Here is a 22973-nt window from a genome sequence, read left to right on the forward strand (position 1 = left end):
TGGCAAGTCCTGGGGACGGAAACGCCAGTGTTACCATTGGATGCATATCTGCAGGAGGAACTTGGAGAGGGTGGCGGGAATTTCAGCTTTACATGGGAATGGAAGCTCCTGGAAGATCGGGAGCAGGTGACATGATCTGATGGACACTTGAAAAAGACACCTGCGGCTCTGGTGTGCCGATCAGCCTGCAGTGACGGTGGATGCAGGGAGATGCGGGAGGAGGCTGCAGCGGGGCACACAGAGCCCGGTTTCATCACATGAAAGGGGAAAGCTCCCGGTAATTTGCAATGTCCTATAGAAAGACCAGCAACCGCTATACGCCCGGCTCTTTCCTGCTGGAGTACTCACGCGTGGCTCAAATATGCACATATATAGGAACCATTGTACTGGGAAACTGATGGGGGAGTGCATGAGCCTAAATTCGGGGGATAAAAGTTTCAAAATCTGATCTCCTTTATTAACTGGTAGCCTTGGCCAAGGTCTTTTGTCTTTCTAGCTTTCATTTCTCTCTGTAAAAGTGGAATGGTAAGAATACAGACCTCATAAAGATGTCGTGAGTCTTCACTGGGATAATCTATGGAAAGAATTTAGCCTAGTATCTCTCGGCACCCAAACTGGCACTCAGACGTATTAGCTACTTACCAATCCCTCTGAACTTTACTTTCTTTTTCAATGAAAGCTCATAAAAAGTTTGTGAAGTTATGCTGGGATGAGGTCTGAAAAAAACCCTATCCAACACTATGTAGCAGTCAGTAGGAGCTCAGCACACAGGAGTATCCAAATAGAGTGTCAAAGCTGGAGACACTGTTGCGGTCTCTCTGACTGATGACCGGAGAGTCCTGAAGACAGAAAACGGTTCACATTCTAGAGGTCAGACTTACAGTTCTACTCTTAGGATATAAAACCAGATTCTTCTCTACCTAATTCTAGGGACTTCAGAGGTTTACCATTTCAATGTACCCTGCTCTCCCTCACATGAAAATGAATGTCTCTTCATCCTCACCAGAGCTCAGACTTTCACTACACATGCTCCCGGGGCAGGAAACATAAATGTTGCAGAAATATCAGTTCTGAGTTAGTGTCTGCTTCTTCCCTGGGTTTCCACTGTGGAATTCAAAATCTGTAATTATCATCAAGGATGAAAACCACAACAAAGCCCGGATGAAAAGGACGGCTTCAAAGTTGTGTTTATAGAGAGGCTAGAGAGGAGAGCCTTACTCCCTGAACTTCATAACCAATTCAATTAAACGGAAAGACACTCTCTAGTAAATGGCCCCAAATTCCAAAAAAGCAATGATTCTGTCTCTGTTCTTTAGATGCCTGACACAGTGCCTTGATCTGGTGAGGGAGCTTGGAAGTATGGAGGAGGAACTGAATATATGTTCAACAAGGGCATCAATGAGACCACGACTCACAGGGCTCTGTCGCTCTTGCTGCTTCTGCAGAGTCCTGCTGTCTGAATGTCGGTGTCCCTCCCACCAGCCCCAAATTCGTACGTTGAAACCTAATCCTCACTGTGGTGGTGTTCGGAGGTAGGACCTTTAGGAGATAATAAGGGATGGGTGCCTTTCTAAGAGGCTCCAGAGAATTCCTCACCCCTTTCCCACCAGGTGAGGACACAGGAAAGATCACCCCACACCAGATCCCCAATGTGCCTGGGCCCTAGCTTGGACTTCCCAGTCTCCAGAATCATGAGAAATGGATCAGGCCGTTCACAAGTCGCCCAGTTTGCGGTACGTGTGTTACACGCCCTGAAGGACTGTGAGGAGCACCTACCTCCCTGTGGCCTCCTGGAGGAGTCAGAGGGATGTTCTCTTCACAGTGGGTCCTGCAGGAGGTAGGAAAGTCAGTAGCCATGAAAGAAGAGTAGTTCATAAAGCATCTTACCTCCTCACATCCCTCCAACAGGGGTTATCAGCATCAACTTGGCAGTTTTTTGAAGTACCCAAAGAAAGGCCCCTACGCAGTCCAGATTTAGTGATTCAGAGACCTGGCGATCCCGATGCGGATGTGGCCCCGAGGGAGAACTGCTGTTTGAGAGGCTGTCGGGGAGAGGAGCATGGCACCGAGGTTGTGTGCCCAAATCCCTCCTGCTCCCCAGCAGATATCATTAGTTGGTTAGTGCATTACATCTGTACTCACTTAAAATCCTTTAAAAAATAAAACTTGAAAAACTTTTTGGTAAACATACATGACATGACATTTACCATTTTACCTGTTACAAGGAGTATAGTTCAGTGGCGTAAAGTACAGTCACACTATCAACCAAGTATCACCATCCCCCCATCTCCAGAACCTTCTCATCTTCCCCTGCTGAAACCCAATACACATTGATTCCTCATTTCCCCTTCCTCCAGCCACTGACAACCACTGTTCTACTTTCTGTCTCTAGGAGCTGGACTATTGTAGGTATCTCATAGTAGTAGAATCACACAGGAGTGGTCCTTTCACTTTCACCCAATCTATAGCATGTGTGAGAACTTCCTTCCTTTTGAGCACTGAATAACATCCTATTCCGTGCACAGACCACATTCTGTTTGGCCATTCATCTACGGATGGACACTTGTGTTGTTTCCACCTGTTGGTGTTCGTGAACGATGCTAAGACCTGGGGTGCACAAAATAATCTGTTCAAGTCCCTTGACTTGGCTCCCTTCGGGTATATACCCAGAAGGGGGACCTGCTGGCTCACAGGGTCATCTTTGGAAGAACTGCTAGACTGTTCTGCAGAGGACGCACCATTTTACACCGTCGCCAGCAAGGAGGGTTTCACGGCGTCCGCATCCTCGTCGACACTTGTCATTGGCTGCTTTTGAGAGTTGCCTCCCTAATGGCTGTGCCGGCATCCGGTATCCTCGGCCAAACACGTTGTGTGGCCATTACCATTACCATTACATTACCATTACCATTACATTACCATTACATTACCATTACCATTACCATTACATTACCATTACCATTACCATTACAAAGGAGATGAAAGCCATTTGTTCTTTCTCAACTGTGATCATGAGATTTCTATGCTTTTCGAAGTGAAATGAGACCGCGGACGTACCAGGTCGGGATGTGGTCAGCATGATCCGGGTTGTAGAGATGGCCGGTGGTTTGAAACATTGGGGTGGGGGAGAAAGGACACCAGGGGTGCTGGTCCGGAAATGGCCGTGTGGTGGAGGCGAGGCCAGAGAGGGGCTCTGCATGAAGCCCTGGGGGAATCGGAGACCAAGCCCAGGCACACCACCAAATGCACTAAGGAGGAACACAGCAGATATGCTGTCCCCACATCCTGCCTCCAGTGGCAGTGGGGTTTCTTTTCCTTCTTTTTATTCTGTTTATGTCCCTTTACCCTTTACTGCTCTATTGTCTATGAATCCTTGCTTTGGAAAATCCACGTTCTATTAAAAAAGGGCGGGGGGAAGGGGTTGGAACATGTACACTAAATGTCCATTATTTGTTTACATGTGGATGAACTCTCTCTGCAAACACACACCTAAACTAAGCACAGCGGCTGCTTGTGGCAGGAGTGGGAGTGGGAATACAGGAGACAGGGTGGGAGATTTTCCTTTTCTATAGATCCTTTCATATGCTACTACATGTTCAACTGTGGAAATATAGTCCGTCGTCTTTCCAATGTCCATTCCCGAACTTCACCGACCAGGAAGTTCCAGCCCCTTCCAGACTCCCTTGAAGCTGGGCATTGATACAAGATTCTAATGGACGTGTGTTCATGAGATAAGTGTAGAAGATGGAAGTAGGTGAACACCATCTTCCCACTGCGTAGGGCTGTAGTTGTGGGCAAGCAAGGCCATGGGGGTTCAGAGGCAATGGTGGTGTAGGTGGAATCAGCAGGACACTGTTCCGGGCCCAGGCCCCAGCTTCCTGGGTACTGCTATGAGGTATTTAAGGCGGTCCCAGTGACTTCCTGAATTCCTGAACTTGTTGGTAGCTGGATCATGGGTGCAGTGGTGCTTTTTTTTCTTTACCTCAGCAGCTCCAGGAGCAGCCTCCTAATTCGTCCTGAATTCAGCCTCCCTGAATTCCTGCTTAAGGCAGAAGCTGTAGCTCTCCTGGCAGGTAGAGTACCAGATGTTGCTGGAGGATTCCAGAAGTCACTCCTGAATTACTTCCTAGGAGTTCACTCTCCTCATCCTTCCAAAAGATTCTACAAGCATCCAGTTTCTTATAAGTCTATTCTGCTTGAAATACCTACTGTGGCCTCTATTTCCTATAATAGAATTGAAATGGAATACGAAATTACATATTAAAAATTATTAAATAATAAATAAAAGTCATCGTTAAAAAAAAAATCCTCAGAAGAGATTTCCTGAGCAGCGTGCCACCAGAAATGCTTGGTTTTTATATTTAAAAAAATTCCTGGGGTGCCTGGGTCCCTCAGTTGTTTGTAAAGCATCTGCCTTGAGCTCAGGTCATGATCTCTGGGTCCTGGGATCAAGTCCCTCGTCGGGCTCCCTGCTCAGCGGGGAGCCTGCTTCTCCCTGTGCCTGCTGCTCTCCCTGTTTGTGCTCTCTCTCTCCCTCTCTGTCAAATACATAAATAAAATCTTTTAAAAAATCCTGCCCTCTTTGTAAGTCATCGCCTATTGAATGAGTACCTATTGGCTTAAAGATGAGGTAACTTAATACTTAGATTAGAAATAAGCTCCTATGAGTATGTGAGAAGTTGTGTGTGTGTGTGTGTGTGTGTGTATAAAAAGACAAGACATAATTTGTGTTTCCAATAAAATCCTAGAAGACAAATTCAAACACTTCTTGTTCTTTGTTTTTATTTAACTCAAAATAGCTAACAACAAAACATTTAAAAAATATCTCCCACACATGAGTATTCAGTTATTTTTGGTTCATGACACTAGATTACAGAGTCCTTGCCTGTTTCTAGCATGAAGTAACACATCTATCATAAACGTTATCTCTCAAAGTCTGCAGCAGGCTTGAAACCTGTATATTTAGATCCTAACCAAAAACCATGATTTAGTTATTCATTTTGAACCCAAATATTTTTCTCCCACACAGATGCTTAGTAAAATGAATAACCATAAATAGGCTAGCTATTAATCAGTTTTCGATGAAATGCCCCCATACAGCACATACATAAAGTCTGTATATATGCTTTTGCCCTTTACTACTGAAAATATGAATGTCAGTGAGATGTACAGTGGGGTCAGCTCATTCGTTGAACTTACATCAATTCCATATAGGAGGTCAGCGAAAAGGAAACAATACGGAAAATAACAATGAATCCCATGAAAATCTCACCAGTTGAATGAAAGAGTAAACCCTGATGAGGGTGGAAGAACCTTGAGGAAACCAAGCGCTACCACTGTGGCGTCTCCTCAGGTAAAGTCAGTTCACGTCGGTCTCTCAGAAGACAAGCATCCTGGAGGGCGCAGGGTGACTGATTCTAGTGTTGAAAGGTATGTGGTTCTATGCAACATGGCCCTAAACGAGCACTGACAACGTCAAATGGTCTTCAACGGAAGAAACTGTCCTTTCTTCCAACACCGGAGGAAAACCTGGTTGTGTTGGATGCGCAGATTTCCAATATGCTGTCTTTTGAAACGGCTGTCAAGGAGGCGCTCTCCACGTTCCATTTCATTTTAGGTCCTGACACTAGAGCTAAGCCCCAGGTAGGAAGCAACTCCACTGCCGTGTGAATCGCAATGACAAGAGTCTTAAAAATGCCCTAACATCATCAGCTTAGTTTAATTTCCAGTTTAGTTCCGTCCTCACACCGAGCACAGGCTGTTTCTGTGACCCTCCCATGGAATGTACCTATCACTGACAGAGAGAAATCTCATGATGAAAAGACCAGCGTCCTAAAAATCTGAACAACAACAAAAAAAGCTACCAAAACAGATCGGCCTCAGCCATGCTTCCCGATGAGATGTTCAATCAGCAAACAGTGCAACTAAAGCAGAGAGTAACTTCTGTTTTGTTACACTTGCCCCTCCCCGCCATTGCCTACAGTTTCGAAACTGGCAGTTACCTTCTATGTCTCAAACACTTGGCCTTAACCTCAGCACCGCCCAGGTTCAGGTTCTATTTTTAAAAGCACCATTCTAATGGAAATGTCCCTGCCCTGCCTTAAGCTGGGGCTGTGAATTTGACTGTGAGCTAGAGCTGTTATGTCGTAGAGTTTAGGTTAATTTGGCAGATACCGATTTCTGTGAAACCCACTTCAGCTTCTTCTAGCCATGGAGGATTTCTACCTGGGCTGTAGATGGGGGTAAAATACCCCATGGAGGACCCCTTCAATAACCACATTTGGAAAATCTGAAAAAAAAAAAAAAAAAAAGGAAAACAGCTTTTCTTAGGCACAGCAGTAAAACGCAACGACCGCATTCTGCAGACCAGTACAAGCCGAGGCCCCCAGCAACTCGGGGACCCGAGTCACCCTGCAGCCTGCTCTCGCTGAGGACACGCTATCTGTCATGTCGCCGCGGCCGAAAGCCGCTTGGGTGCGCGACCAGGCTCTGCAGGAATGCACGGCCAGATTTGTAGCTTATTGATTTAGGGGATGTTCTCATGGTTAATGCTGCTAGGCCCCAGCTCTTTATCTGAATGTTTTCTCACAAGGAAGATGGATTACACTGGCAATTCAATTTCTAACAAAATCTCAATATACTTGAAGGAATTCCAAGATTCCTACTGGGAATACTTGGCTGCAGTTTTTCCACTGTGGTTTACAGCAGCGTTCAGTCCAAGCTGTCCTGAGGATGGTCATTCCGTGGCGCACGCGTCCAGGGAGCAGGAGGAACGAGGGTGGTCTTCCTAACTGAAAAGGGCACACTTCTGAAGAAAGCCATCCCGTCAGGAAAAATACGAACGGATACTTTGCACGGGGGACCCCCAACCATCACATGACCCAGAGGTTCAATTTCTCAACTTCAATCTGCAGGTAATTAAGTCTATCCAGGATTTACATGAAAGCCCACCACTTTCAATAAATATCGTTATTATGCAAGGAAATTAGGTGGTCCAATACTTGCAGACAGAAACTAGGACACTCACTTAGGAACCCAAACTCTGTACAGTACCTACTACATAAAGCCATGTATAAAGGGAGGGCAGAAAGTTTCTCAGGGGAAGCAAGCCAGGTGGCCAGTCTGAGGGAGGAGGGAGCCAGGAAAGTTCAAAGACTGGAATGGAGGTTAGTGTTGATAAGAGAGTGAGGGAGGAAGCCTGAGGGCATGCAAACCCAGAAATTCTGGCTTTGTCTGAAAAGCAGGGAGAACCACCAGCCCCCCCCACCCCCACCAGGATTTTAAGCAAAGTGACACAGAATTGAATCCTGTTTGGCAAAGATGGCTCTGGTTGCCACTCAGAATCCATGGGGACAAGTCCAAAGTGGTGGTGGGTTCCCTGTGAGGAGTAAAGGGAAGTTTCCTAACAGTACCTGCCTGAAAGGTTGTTGTACAAATTGGAGGGTGAAGCAAAGCACTTGAACCTGTGCTGGGCACATGGTTAGTACTTGCTACCGTCACGTACCAAGTACGGTCTAATCACTGGGAAGAGAAGTAAGTAATAGTCCCTGCCCATACCATGGGCATACCGTGGAATTTCCACGCTAGGAGGGAGACAAGCAAATGAACACACCCACAAGATATGCCTAAAACATATCTTCGGTACACAAGCAGCTCAATGACTTCTGGGTGATGACGCTCGATTTCTTAATGTTTGCTTTAATCCAGCATGAAACAACATAATTTTCCATACAACGTATCTTTAATAATCTGTAGCAGGACTTAAACCTATATATTTTTTTCAACCCAATTAAGAGCAATGATTTTCCGAAGTTCATTTTAATTTTAAAAGAATTCCTCCCCCACAGAAGTGTACTGAAACCAAGAGCTGTCAGTGGAGATATTGATCAATTTTCAATTAGATGCCCAAAGAGAACACGTCGACGTGTGGGTATTTATTCTCTGCCAGCCAAAACATAACAGTTTGTTTGAAGGTTAGTGTGATGACATCATCAGCATGTTCAGCTTAAAGGAATTTAAGTAAGTTTGGGGGAAAAGGACGAAAAGGGGGAAAATACCATTAATTACTCTGAGTAATGCTATACCACCTGAATAGGTCAAGCAGTGGTTTAAGCTCAAGGGGAGGGGTGCCAGGGTGGCTCAGGCGGTTAAGCGTCCGACTCTTGATGTCGGCTCAGGTCGCCATCCTGAGGTCGTGACATGAAGCCCTGCGTCAGGGTCTACGCTCTGCACAGACTCTGCTTGAGATTCTCTCTCTGCCCCTCCCCCTGCTTGAGCCTGCTCTCTTTCCCTCTGTCTCCCAAATAAAGAAATAAGTCTTCAGAAGGATAAATAAAGGGGAAAACTGAAGCAGGGCACGAGGCTTGAGGGTGAGGAGACGGGAAGGTGAGGAAAGACCTCTGCGGGCAGATACCAGGGGAAGCAGGGTGCGGTGGCCATGCGCGAGGGTGTCCGGGCGAGGGGCATTCCCAGCAGAGGGAAGATGGCTGGCAAAGGTGCTGTGTTTACGGTCCAGCAAGTGCCGAGCAACTAGTAGAGGCCGGAGATTCAGAAGGTGAACATGACAGAGAGAGAATAAGGGAACCGTGTGGGTCATCATGACAGTAAAGGAAGGAAATGATCCACATGAATGGAACAGAGGTGTTTTATGACAAGGTCCACTGACTGGGGGCCAACGAGCAGATTATCAGAGGTCATTTTCTCCCTCATCTGTTCCACTCCATTCTACACTTTGGATTTTGGTTTTGTCATATGTATGATTTTAATTCCGTGTCCGCTGTTACTTGAAAACTGCCCTGGCCTTTGTTTCCCATTGAGAGGGGATGACAAGGAATGTGATTTAGGAAAGATTTACTTGTCGTCTTTTGTTGGTTCTCATTTATGCTGGTAAACACTTACGTGGACCTTTAAAAAAAAAGGCAATGGGATTGGGGCGGGGGGACTCCTGAGAGCCCCCTGAGAGCAGAGCGGGCAAAGGCTCTCTCAAGCTGCTCTTGGAAGGTGCGGAGGCAGTGCCCATGTGGGGACGAGAAGAGGGCTCAAGGAGGTGGTGGGGGAAATAGCAGTGCCCTGAGGGGGAATGGAGTGCACACCTATGAGATGAGACCCTATGAGACCTATGGAGTGCACATCTATGAGACCCAGAAAGAAGTCGGCAGAGTGCAGGAGGGAGTCCTCTTAGAAGGGCCGTGAGAGCCTGGTAGAGTTAAACTCAGAGAGAAAGTGGGGCTGGAAACCCAAGACGGTGTCCCAGCTACACACACAAGGCCATCAAGACCACAAGCAAGGAGTTGATCTGAAAGAAAGCCAAGGAGAAGACAAGAGGGTCTATGATAGCCCACCAGTAGGCTGCCCAGGATGGGCAGAAAAGTAGGAGAGGGGAGAGAGCGGTCAACAGTGGCCAAAGATGACGGGAGGTCTGATGAAAGCTGATGGAAAAATATCCGGAGTGTAGCCATGCCAGAGATGATGCTGGGGACCATCGCGAGAGCTGTTCTGAATTCCCCTGAGAAATTAAAACTCAGGCCAAAGAGCCTATGTTCAGAGAAGACTGATTATTAACATTTTATAGGAGGATAGCGTCTGTCAGTTCACCTGCGATGGTACTTCCACAATCAGAATCCTCTGGAAGAGTAGCCCCACGTTTTGTTAAGAGGCCTAAATAACCCAGAAATGCGATGCCAGTAAAACTGACCTCTCGATTGAATGCTTAAGATCTACAAGAGCCTATCAGCCGCGTCACGCTGGTAAGACAACGGGAATCCGATCAGGAAGGTGGGTAGCCAAACTGCACCAAAACCAGATCTGGTGCCCGGCCCTCCCCGACCTGGGGCCATCCTGTCCATAAAACCCGTGATTCCTGTGTCCTCTCCGAACAGCTATCCCCCATTTGCGCGAGTCCTCCGTCCACGTCAACATTCTACCAACGATCCCTACTTTTGCCCTTTCTAGCTCCAGATATCTGCCCCTTGAGTTCCTTCTCCCCTAAGTGCCTCCTGTTCTTTGTTGCCCACCAGGGGCACAGCACACGCAGCTCAGTCAGCGGGATGACGTGGACTCAAGGATCATAAAACGCCTTCCTTGACCCCTGAGCACCCTGGCCACTATGCTTCACAGCGATCGTCCCGTGCTCCCCACCTCCACAGGAGCGTCGGGCCAATGCCAGAAATTTCTGACCATCCATAATACCTGCACAGAGTACTGTACCGTACAGGGCACTGGTAGAACCATGCTCCGAAGAGAAACAGAATGCTTTACAGAACATCACCCATTTCATCTAGCCTAGCTTACGTGAGGCAACATTTTGCTGACCTAAAGTCAACTGATAGAATATGCTTTTTTTTAAAAAAAAAAAAAAAACATGGGAAGCAAATGCTAGAGAAAGGCAATTATGTCTTATGGAAAGGGCTGTACAGGGAACATACTCTGAGAACATATTCCCATATTGCAAAGAAATGTCAGCTCTCTCAGATCAGGGCGCTAGGAATGGTCCCTCCACGGAGCTGGGCTGGGTCCTGGCCGGCCTTCTTCACGCTGCCAACTAAGTCACTGATCTACGTGCACGCGCTGTTGCCACAGATTGGTCCCCTCTCTCTTACTGGTGATAGGGTTTTACTGTCGGAATGTAGGAATGGTTTCAACAAATCATTTATCTACTGCCATTGAGTTGCTCTGCTATTTAGTTACTCCCACGAATAAGGGCTGAATGTTCAATCAACGTAAAGAAATTAAGCACCAAGGGGTCTGCCCATCAGCCATGTGACACCAGGCAAGTTGGGGACCTCCTGGGGTTCCAACTCTCTTATTAGCCAACGAGGATACCCACCTTGCCTAATTTATGAGGCTGTTAAAAAATTAAAGGAGTAACATCTGAGAAGGCACTCATGAAGAGGTGTAGAGCAGGACATTTTGAGAGGAACTCTGAAGAATTCAAATTTCTTGGCATAAAGAGAGGATCCAGGCTAAAATATTGATTACAAGGGCACCTGGGTGGCTCAGTGGGTTAAAGCCTCTGCCTTCGGCTCAGGTCATGATCCCAGGATTCTGGGATCGAGCCCACATTGGGCTCTCTGCTCAGCGGGGAGCCTGCTTCCCCCTCTCTCTCTCTGCCTGACTCTCTGCCTGCTTGTGATCTCTGTCTGTCAAATAAATAAATAAAATCTTTAAAAATAAAATATTGATTACCTGTGTGCATAAATTCATTATATTTAAGTATATAACTTCTAAAACTACACAGCTGACCATCTAAGATGCTATAACCTAAACAGAGGTAAAGATATACATGTAATATAGATACACCGCTTTGGGGAAAAAGCATTAAAAAAAAAAAAAAAAAAGAACCAGAGCCTTAGACTCAAATCTTATCATCTGGATAAAAACAAGCAGAGACCAAAATATAACACCACCAAAAACAAAAACAAAAATAAAAGAAAAACCAATAAATATCTTTCCTCTTTATTACTCTCATTCAAAACTGCCTGGTAAGGTAGAAAGAAAAATCACATTTCGTGAGGAAAGGCCTGCCCCAATTAAAATTCTGAATGTCTCCTACACCAAGAGCGCTGGTTTATTGGCAGATTATTAAGCCCTGGACCAATGTCGCTCTGTTAGACCTGTATTAAAAACGTGGTTTATGTGGTGCAGGGTCAGATCAGTAAAGAGCTGTTAGCAGATGACAGGTTTGATTACCGCTCGCTGCAGGCAAGACGAATGGATCCCTGAGGAACAGCAGCACCGGCTGGTGGGACAGTTTGCTGGAAAGGTCAAGAACAGGCATGTCAGCATCAGGGGACGACGGTAAACAGAAAACACTACAAACTAGCTTTGAGGGGATCAAACTGCTGTGCGGGGACATCTCAAGGTCTATGTATCTCACCGCGTGGGTGAATAATAGTGAGCAGAATTACAGGGAACCAACCAGCCCTGCGTTCACCTTCTCAACATCTCTTTGTGGAATCTGAAACGGGTATACCATCTATTTGACAAATCACTGGTGAAAAGTGCACCATCTCAGAGCACAATTATTGATGAACTAGTATTCTTAGGACTGGCATAAAACAATGTAGGGTTCGATATAACTGGTTACTTCTCTCACTTTCTATCACATATTTGTAAATCAACTGCCTAACAAATATTATCAAGAAGATTGTGACGGGATACACTTACGCCACAGTAATTCACCACTTAGCAAAACCACAGTCCTGTTTTTGGTTTTACGTAACTCTCGATTGACTAGTATTAGTTCTTACCTTGATTCTTCAGATTCCGTCTCATCAAAAGATCTAGAATTTTTTTTTTAAAAGAAGAGGAAGACCATGTCAGTTGGGTAAAGGTTGTTGCAAACCAAGGAAAAAAGAGTCAGTAGTCTTAAAGCTCTAAATTGGGAAACATTAGGAAAAGAGAGGTGTCTTGACAAAGCCATAGCATGACTGATACCTCATTCTACACTTGACCTTAGCCAAAAGGCTGAGAAGCGATTGTGATGCCTCATTCTAAAGAATCTAAGACCGCCATAATCTTGAACTTCAGTTTTCTTGAGGATCACTTACAAACCCTATGGTTTTACTTTCGGGCTTCTATAATGGAGATAAGATTTCACTCAGTCATTCCTAAAATCTCTTCTTAAAAACATTCCCCAAGGTCCTAGCAAATGCACTTCAAGTCAGAACAGGCCACGCGGACAATTCCTATTATTTGGTGAGCTCAGTATATAATTCTCACTGTGGGGTGAGTGGAAAGTGGCCTTGAGCAACACTGCCAGGGTGGGGGGCGGGTTGGGGGGCTGAGGGTCTGCAGCCTTTCCTCCCGCAGACGGCCGGGTTTTAACCCGACGGTGGGTGTGGTCCCCATGACCATCTTGTAGTTAGTGTGCGTCCTTCAGGGAAGCACATCCGGCAGGAGGATGAACAAAACCCCCTCCCCTGCGTGGGTTTGCAGAGTCTTTGTAATGATGTGTTTCCCTGTAAATGGATTTGATATGTGATGCTGATGGCCTTCAGAGGCCAGCTCAACCTGAGCCAGGTGCCCAGAGCTGGGCAAGGGGCTTGTTTCAGAGTTCATTCTTTAGAAGAACACTTCCCAACTGATGGTGATAGCAAATGTCTGGTTCCTGGGACACAGGGACTGGGATCTACAGCCCCACATGAGAAGGTCCTGTGGGAGAGGCAGAAAGACAGCAGGGAAGAGAGCTCACGTGGGAAAGCCTGGGCTCTGCCAGCTACAAGATGAGAGATTTGGGGAAAGATACTTAATTCCTGTGTCTCAGCTTGCTCAGGTCAACAATAAGGGAGCTGGCTAACATCATCTCCAAGGTCATTCACAGCTCTTAGATGATGTAACTGCACATGCATGGGTACCCACAAAAAAATATATTAGTCCCTCCATAGGCTATCTAGATTCAAAATTCCCACCATGTAACATCACTCCAGGAAGCACCATATTTTAATAAGTCAATTCCTTAATGGAGCCTGCCATTTGGCCGCAATATACCGGTGAAGACCACAGAGGAATTCCTTTGACCACAGGCAGGGGGCGAGTGAGTGCTGTCCCAGCAGAGAGAACGGGTGTGACCAGGCTGGCCCTTCCAGCACCACCCAAGGGTTGGGGGCGGTGGTTATTGGTTAGGCCAGCTAGCAACTGTAGAGTAGTTTCAGATACATGTCCGATAGGGGAACAACGCCTCTTACCCACAACTCTCTGCCTTCGGTAGCGAGGGCAAGTGTCGCACGTTTAGGAAATCGAGGAACAGTTTGGGAAGCTCTTCATTTTCCAAAATGACAGCCTGTGAAAGGAGAAAAGAGAATCTAGAAAGCGAAATTTACTAAGCAGCCAATAATCAAATGAACTATGTCAAAAGTCATGACCACCCATCTCAGTTCTTACCAGCATCATTATCACAGTCTGTAAGGGTTGGTGGGGAGTGGTCTCCATCTCACCCACCAAGAATTCAGGAAACAGCCACACTCTTCAGCGTTCCCAAATACTCTTTTTATCTATCCTCTCACCCAATCAGCATTTATGGATCATCTAGCACACATCAGATGCTGACTAGGAGGAAAGACAGCTGGCCACCAGGTAGACAGAATTCTTGCCTTCATGGAGATTCTGATGAGAGGATTTTAAAAACCTGGTAGCATCAATAATACTGCTAAGAAACGTGCATCAAATTTTCCTTACTGGGTGATTAAGTGGTCTGGGATGTGTGTGTGTGTGTGTCTACAAGAGACCACATTGTTTAAAAAATACTACACATGGCTTTTTTAACTGGAAGATTTAGCCAAGATCCCTCGGCTATCACCGCTTTTGGCATTTGGATCAAGTGACATTTATGGCCATTTGGACAGCTCCACTTAAAGGGTCAGTAATAACTCTACCCCTAAGTGTAAATCAGCATATATACTTAAAAAAAAAAAAATCTATACGGTTCTTCCATTTAGGGAGCTCTGTTAAAGCTCTGTTAAAGAGCTGGGACAATGGCATAACCATGCCTGCTCTTGGCTCTCCGAGTCACGCAAGTGCAAGTGCATTTTCATGGGTATCTGTTTTCAAAAAAGAGAGCCACAGTGTATGTTCTGGTTAAACAGTCGCCCCTCTCTCCCACCACTCTCCCCCACCTTTTTTTTTAATTATTATTTTTACGAAGACCATGGAAAAAAACATCAAAGATTGCATGATAGTCTCTGAAAGTAAGAGAATTATTTTCAAAGGTCATTTCTATCATTTACCGTGGTCCTCCTCCCACGTGTTGTTTAAAGAACGATGAGAAGGGATGCTGAGGCGTCACCCACACCGTGATCAGGCACAGCTATGCAGTGTGATGCATGAGGCACCAAGGACAAAAGGTCAAATTATGCATATTCTGAAATATGCGATTCTATATAGCCTATTGCTTTCTGTCATAATTTACATACTGAGTGGTCCCATTTCTAGCGGAGTTATAAAATAGTTACCCAGTTCGGGACATGTGAATGGAATGAGGGAGACAGGCTAAGCCCCAAGCTACACCAGCGCTCAAGCCTCCTGCTGTTCAGTTTCTGGAGAAGAGGCATCTGAAAACCCAGCTCTGTCTCAGTCTCTTCCTATTCCTTACCTAGCTGATTGTACCCACTGAGGCTTAAGGAAAGGCAATAGAAGGTAGGGAAACAAAAAAAGTTCATAAAATAGAAAAAAGCTCTTCTTCCTAGAGGTATGCTTTCATTACTATTTTCACTGACCTTCTGAATTTCCATCTACTCGGGGAAATTTGGAGGGTGCCCATAGGTCATCATTTCAGTGCCCACAACTCAAGGATTGTAAGAATCACTGTATATATGAAGCTCCAGGGAATTTTTGCCATAAAGTAAGTTGTAATGATTATCTCCATGTTTCTTGACATCGTTTACGAGAATGACACAACACCTATTTGAATAATAAAGCTTAATGTTGTAACAAAAACAGAGCTGTTCACCTAGGCAATAGTTTTAATTATGTGTACAAGTGGCAGCTTTCAGATTAAAAAAAAAAAAAATGGGGGGGTAACACTCTTATCTCCACCCCCACCTTTTAAAATAAATTAAATCAATAACAAGTGTGGGACACTTTTAATGACCTGAACTACTTAATTTCCAGGATCCTTAGACATGTCATCCATCACTGCAGTATGGAGGAAGACATCTCTTGAGTGTTCAAGGGGTTAGTTTGGTTTTATTAATGCAAGATTTAGGGAATTTTAACAAGGTGAATTGTTTATTTGCCTTGACAGATTGGCTTACAATGCACTGGCTACATCTACAGCATGATCATTAATGACAAAAGACAGGCAAAAAGCTGTTTACACTGCAACACCAGGACGGGAATTAATCCTGTCCAGCCTCCCCGAACAGAATACTCCAAAGAGATGATCACATTTTTTTAGGTAAGACATACTGGCAAAAAAAAAAAAAAAAAAAAAAAGAATATAGAAAACTCCAGAAATTTGTGAGCATTTTCATTGAATGTTCCCTGAAATTCTCAAATATTTTTCATAAGAGAGTCACCAATATGGATTTCAGGATTTACAGTTTGACTGTATTTATTTATTTGAGAGAGAGAGAGAGACTGAGATAGAGAGAGCACAAGCTGTGTGGAGAGGGAAAAGCAGGATCCCCACTGAGCAGGGAGCCTGCCTTGGGGCTCGATCCCAGGAACCTGGGATCATGACCTGAGCTGATGGCGGACACTTAACTGACTGAGCCACCCAGGCGCCCCATCTTCTCCTGTTTCTTGAGAAGCTTTCCCTCAAGAAGATCCCTCCCTCTTAAAGCTGCACCCTGGTTCACTCCACCTTCTTGGGACCCCGGTCTGGTCTAACTGACCAACTTTATCCAACAGGTAAATAAATATATATATTTATATATAAATTATATTATATAAAAAATAAATTTATATATAAACATATAATAAACAAATAAAAATTTATATAAATAAATATAATAAATGCAAATATATATAAATTATATTTTGAATATCAAATCCTATTTCCCCTTTGTCTTAGCTTGCGTACCGTGATTTTTTATTAACCTTCACTCGTTAGTCATTTCCATTTTTTAGAGGCAAGATGGTGTGGTAGGAAGTACAGGGCTTTAGAGCCAGAGCTGGGTTCCCACACCCCCGGCCACCTCGTGGGGTCACTGTGAGGGTAAGACAATGTCCGCAAGAATCTCTGGTGCACACTTAGCATTCAATAAATGTTCACTGTTTCCTTACAATCTCTTCCTTCTATCAATCCTCAACAGCCTATTTTATTGGTTTTGGAAGTTTGGATTATTGTCCATCCAGCAAACAGGGCTTCCTAATCCTCTATGATTCATGGATCCCTTTGGAAAATGGATAAAAGCTGAGAATCTCGCAGGCTGAAAAATACGCATCCATACATAATTGTGCTGACGGTGGCAGAGGGTTCAAGAGCCCTGACAGCCCCGCCGAGGACATCTGCTTTCAGCTCCAGTGCGGCAGCAACGCTGCTGGGCACCCTCTTTGCTTGGCCTGGCACCTGAGGCCCTCACTGCCGGGCCTGCGCTGGATGCCAGTCCCCCAAAGCCTTCCCGTTGTAGTTTTCTACCTCTCTGTCAATTACAACCCCACTGGAGTATGCGGTGCCTTGTGACTGGAATTCATTAGTGTTTTCAGCCCCGGGCTGTGGTTGAAAATATGTGTCTGGCCGGAGGGTACCCGGCTGCAGGATTCTTTCTGGTAGGTCAAAAATCTACTACTGCATTGAATTTAGACAGTCAATCATATTCATGGCCGCTGTGCCTTCCATATGAGATTCTAGAATTTAACAACTGGTAGGGTTGACGGTTCCCAAAGTTAGCAAAACATGGAGAAAATATTATTTAAACTCTGTCACTGCCAGGGGGCCCCGGGTGGCTCAGGTGGTTGAGCAACTGCCTTTGGCTCAGGTCATGATCCTGGAGTCCCGGGATTGAGTCCCACATCGGGCTTCCTGCTCAGCGGGGGGTCTGCTTCTCCCTCTGACCTTCACCCTCTCATTCTCTTTCTCTCTCTCTCTCAAAAAAATAAAATCTTTAAAAAAAATAAAATAAAATAAACTCTATCACTGCCAGGTCAGAGTCCAGCCGAGAAGGCACAAGTACCCCACATTTATTAGAAGAGCATTCTGAAACACAGGGCAGTGATGGGTCCCACACTGTCTAATCAATTAACTAATGGTAGAGTTCCGACACTAGATCCAACTTTGGACCCATGGCTGGGCGACTAATTTATATAGTAAAACATCAGAATTCAAAATGAATATGACCAATTCGAGAAAAAAAAATATCGGAAAAAAATCCCATTAAATTAAATTTTACAGGTGTTAAGTCCTGAGTCAAATACTACATGAGGCAGAATTAAGTACCCAGGCATGAGATGAAGAGTAGCTGTTTATATACAAGTGTTGTTGGTCTCTCAAGTGGTAGGTCAGCAAGAAGTGTTGCTTCCGGAAGGTATAGAAAAATGAGCTGAGCAATCCTCTTGCTCCACTTAATGCAATATTATCTGGCCCCCAAAGAAAGAGAAATAAGAATAAATGCAGTAAGGCCTACAGGGGAGCAATGAAAATGAAAAGAAAATTCAAAATCGTTTCTGTTAGAAAAGGTCACCCCAACAGCAGGTACTGAGCATGGAATGAGGTGTTCCAGGGCCCAGGAGCATGGTCTTTTACTTAACTAATGTTTTTTAAGGAGAGTGGAGATTTTCCAAGCTGTTGGGACAGTAAGAAAGGAATGTCCTAGCCAGCAAAGAAGGTGTCTATATCTAACTAAAGCCATTGCAAAAAACAAGAGAAAGTCTCCCATGTACGGGAAAACCTGCATTGCAAGAGCTTCTAGAAAAGCCTGGGTTCTGGGATGCCTGAGTGGCTCAGTCGTTAAGCATCTGCCTTCAGCTCAGGTCATGATCCCAGGGTCCTGGGATTGAGCCCGCATTGGGCTCTCTGCTCAGCTGGAAGCCTGCTTCTCCTTACTCCACTCCCCCTGCTTGTGTTTCCTCTCTTCCTGTTGTCTCTGTCAAATAAATACATAAAATCTTAAAAAAGAAAAAAAAAAAAAGCTTGGGTTCTGAATGTCTTTTAGTTGCTCTTTGATACACATGCACATGGGAGAAGCGAGAGAATGAACAGAAGAATGCATCAAAGAAATTTCCATGTTTATCCCTTGGGAGTAATGTAGACTAAAAACCAGGTTGTTATTATTATTATTATTATTATTAAGATGCACATGAGAAATGGGGTTAAAGAACTGTAACAAGTGTGTGATATACTATATAACAGACTGTTATTACTGTATCCAACTCTGATAAACATTAAAACTAGGAAACGGTACCTTGTACTAAGCAAAAAATAATTATTATTCTTCATATAGTGTTACTTGCCTTCAAGATAATAAATGACTTTCCTTAAAAACACACCAGATATTCCTTCAGAAACATCACTCTAAAAGAATGCTGAAAAAATCTCCTGGTCTACAACAACATTTCCAAAAAAATTGCCTGGATGGGGGCAGAAAAACAAGAGCATTTCTACCGGCATCCCCTGCAAGCTCAATGTTTACTCGAGGAGAAATGTCTTTTTTATTGAAAAGGTGCAATTATCATCATGTAACACAAATCACAAAATCCCGATTTTTCTACCTTATCAGCTTTATAAAATCATGTTCCCAAAGGATACCATTGATTAGTTGCACATGTTCTTTCTGTGACATCCCAAATACTTAATTGTCAGTTATCTTTTCTTCTTCAGTAAGTAAAATGCAGTCACAAAATTACAGAGGGACCTGTTCTGCCTTAACCTTCGCTAGATGCCATCATGCAGTGGAAAACACTGGTAAAATATCACAGGATAACGCCATCCGACAAGGGAGACATATAAACACTGTAATGATTTCCCACGAGTTTCCATTTTAGGAAATTGTCACTAAGGCGAGCATAAACGGTGACACGTGTCCACCGAGGACACGGTGAAATCGAACGCTGGCATTCTAGTTAGGTCCAAACCTACCCAGCAGCCAATTATAACAGGAACGGAACATCTTGTTGGAAACTTGGACAAGACCACTTTGCTAACCTTCCCAGATTGCTGTACAAAGCTGCATTGTTTTCACCGATTTGATCCTTTTATTCTCTCCTCAAAACAGGAAAGAAGAAAAAAACACACACACACACATTTCTGCCCCATTGTCTATCAAGGATTGTTGCAAACTGTGGGGAACCTCTGTGTCACAACGGCCCAGAATGCTGAACCACGTCGGGAGGTTTTTCAGGAGTCTTTAAAGCCTTGTTCCTCTTCTACCTAGTTGGGTTTGAAATGCCTGATCGTGGGGGTGACAAAGTTCATGACGGTTTTTCCTCTGCCCACCAGGAAAGTTGCTTCCTAGCACACCTGCTTCAGAGGTGCAGCGAAGAACAGAGAACGAGAAAATCAATGCCTCCTCACTGAAGTAAGTGGGCGGTGGTGTCCCTGTCCTCAGGGACGGAAGCCTCCCGGTGCACAGAGCCTTCGCAGTCTGCAGGCTTCTGCTCACCCCCCGCCCCAGCCCTCACTCACAATCTCACCAAATGAGCTACAGTAAGGTTATCAAAGGAATACTTTTAAAAAGTCAGATGGCCACCTAAAAGAAATCCAAATCATAGGTGGATCTGAAGAATGCCCCGTTCTTTCCTTCCGTGTGTAGGTGACACCATTGTTAAGATGCACCTAATTCTGGGGGCACCTGGATGGCTCAGTGGGTTAAGGCCTCTGCCTTCAGCTCAGGTCATGATCCCACGGTCCTGGGATCGAGCCCCGCATCGGGCTCTCTGCTCGGTGGGGAGACTGCTTCCCTCCTCTTTCTCTGTCTCTCTGCCTACTGTGATCTCTGTCTGTCAAATAAATAAAATCTTAAAAAAAAAAAAAAAAAGATGCACCTAATTCTGTGCCTGGGAAAAAAATGCACTATTCAACGAATTCAGCTGCTGTGGTTTCTTAGGGCTTTATGGTCTATCTTGCAACGAATCTGAGGACCTGCACTAAAAGCTGAATGCTGACAAGGGCCTATATAAAATGGCAAAAAAAAAAAAAAAAAAAAAAAAAAAAAGGTCTGTGCAAAGAAATACTGTAATACGGCTCAAGACAGATTTGAAAGAAGAAATACCGTTTCTGATAATATAGCTAAAAGGACAAAACTAATTGTGGAACAAGAGAAACGGAAACATCAACCATCTTTTGAGCTATTTTAATATCAAAATTTATGTTCTGTGTATTTCTGGAACATTTATCTACCACCTCCTAGGTCCAACCACTGGCATGATGGTTGGCCAAAGAAACATGGTCCTGCCCACTCAGGACGTGCAGTCCAGTGAGGAAAATGAACGGTGTTCAAATAACCACAGTCATGAATGTGGGGTTACAAACTGAAACCAGGACTTTGCTGGGACGTAGCTAGCTGTTTTTTTAAACGTTCGTAAGGAAGCACTGTATGAACCCCTTGGGAGAAGGAATGCTTCCCTGGCAAGGTGATCCTGGAACTGGAGGACGAATGAGTTGATGCGTAGAGGGAATGGCATAGTTCAGACGCAAAGCCCAGGAAACTGAATGGTGGAACCATTGGTGGTATAAAAAATCCCACGGCCAGTGTGGCTGTGCCTGAGAAGACAACGAAGCAGAGCTGGAGAGGCTGGGCGGGGCTTCTGGGTCATGTCAAGGATTTGGCTCTTGGTCCTCCATGGATTTAGGGGCAGTGAGTGGTGTTAGTGGTAAGCGGTGGTGGGGGGGGGACTGGGTATATGTGACATGATCTGAATGGTATGTTGACCATGACTGAAATAGCAATAGTGCCCCATTCCCCCCCATGACCAGTGATCACGTATTAAATCTGCTCTCCGGCTATGTCTAAACCACTTCTTAGTCAAGCCGTGGAGGTAATGTCAATGACTGTTTTCATTTCTACTGGTACTTTTCCACGTCTGCCTCATCTGTTTTACTTTGATGCTAGCTCTTTCCCTATGCCTTCAATTGTGTCACCATTTTAATTTTTGGTTTTCATCAAATTGTCCTTTCCTTCAAATTCTTGGGGTTTAATCCTGCTGTTATGTGTGCGCTGACTCTCAGTCACAGCTGTTTATTTCCTTCTGTGTTCTGTAGTTTTGGTTCTTGAGCTCATCTGTGGGACAGGTCAGCCCAGGTTCGAGGTATATCCTTTCTGAGTAGTTCTGTTTCTGCTCCTAGGAAACAGATTCCTGACTGGGATCCCTGGGATATACTCAGCAAGGAACCAATGATTATGTTAACTTTTTAGAATGGAAGTTATGAGACCCAGCAGATACTGAAAATATAAACCTTAAACTCTCATAAAACATGATTGGGAAGCATGAGGAAAACTTGTGCCAATGCTCAGTATATTCTTCTTAGGCCAGCGGTCTCTAAAGTAGGTTAGAGGCATGTGTGAAATTAAGGAAGATCATCAACTATGGTCCAGGAAAACAGGTATCAGACTTTCTATTTATTTTCACTTAACAAATAAAGAGATTTATCTTTTCTAATTTTTGACGTATGGATTCATAAAGGAGCACAGGTATATAAGTCATTATTAAATGTGCATATATGGGAGCATAGCGCTCAAATATATATTAAATGTGCATATATGGGAGCATTATGCTCAAATATATATTAAATGTGCATATATAGGAGCATTACGCTCAAATATATATTAAATGTGCATATATGGGAGCATTGCACTCAAATATATATTGAGCATTACGCTCAAATATATATATATATATATATATATATATATATATATATATATATATGTTGTTGTTTATTTATTTGTCAGAGAGAGAGAGAGAGAGACAGGTGTAGGGAGAAGCAAGCTCCCTGTCATGCAGGGAGCCCGATACAGGGCTCAATCCCAGGACCCTGGGATCATGACCCAAGCTGAAGGCACATGCTTAACAACTGAGCCATCCAGGCGCCCCTCAAATATTTTTCTGATAAGGATCCTGGGCCAGGGGACCCTGCCCCCAACTGTAGCAAGTAGAGCTTGTAAGAGAGGGTGAGAAGTAATCTATCCAAGCAACACTTCTGAAGTAGTCTACTGAGCTTATCTTTCCCTAAGGGTATGGCTCCATTACTGGAAATGCCCTTCCCACCTCTTTTCAACTGGGCAACTCCTACCTGGCCTTCAAGTCACAGCTCCAGCATTACCTCCCTTAGGAAACTTTCCCCAAACCCTGGGTATGGGCTAAGTTATCTTCGTGGAAAAAACAGAATCATTTCATGCGCTGTGATGATTAATAGTGGACTGAGTCATACTAACTTTCAAGAATTTTAACCTACCAAATAGGGAAATTTCCAAGATGGTTTAAAACTACAATAATATTTATTTAATGCCTACTCTGTGCCAAGTTCCTTATCTTAGGTGATTTTCACAATACTGTGAGAGGCTATCATTGTCCAAATTCTATCGATGGAAAAATTGGGAGCT

At 44.5% G+C, this 22973-nt stretch overlaps 1 protein-coding gene across 1 annotated transcript in view; it reads right to left on the reverse strand.

Moving 5' to 3' along the window:
• Window positions 1-4753: 4753 nt before the first annotated feature.
• Window positions 4754-22973, reverse strand: part of LOC111148321 (sorting nexin 24) — a 154565-nt gene continuing 136345 nt past the window's right edge. The window contains exons 4-7 of the mRNA XM_022504821.1: window positions 13683-13777; window positions 12246-12278; window positions 11686-11750; window positions 4754-6286 (exon numbers count right to left, since the gene is read on the reverse strand). Of these exons, the coding sequence (XP_022360529.1) occupies window positions 6219-6286; window positions 11686-11750; window positions 12246-12278; window positions 13683-13777 (261 nt within the window). The 3' untranslated portion in view covers window positions 4754-6218. The remainder of the gene's footprint in view (window positions 6287-11685; window positions 11751-12245; window positions 12279-13682; window positions 13778-22973) is intronic.

Source organism: Enhydra lutris, unplaced genomic scaffold, assembly GCF_002288905.1.
Source record: "Enhydra lutris kenyoni isolate GAN:26980312 unplaced genomic scaffold, ASM228890v2 scaffoldscaffold19, whole genome shotgun sequence".
Taxonomy (NCBI): Eukaryota; Metazoa; Chordata; class Mammalia; order Carnivora; family Mustelidae; genus Enhydra; species Enhydra lutris.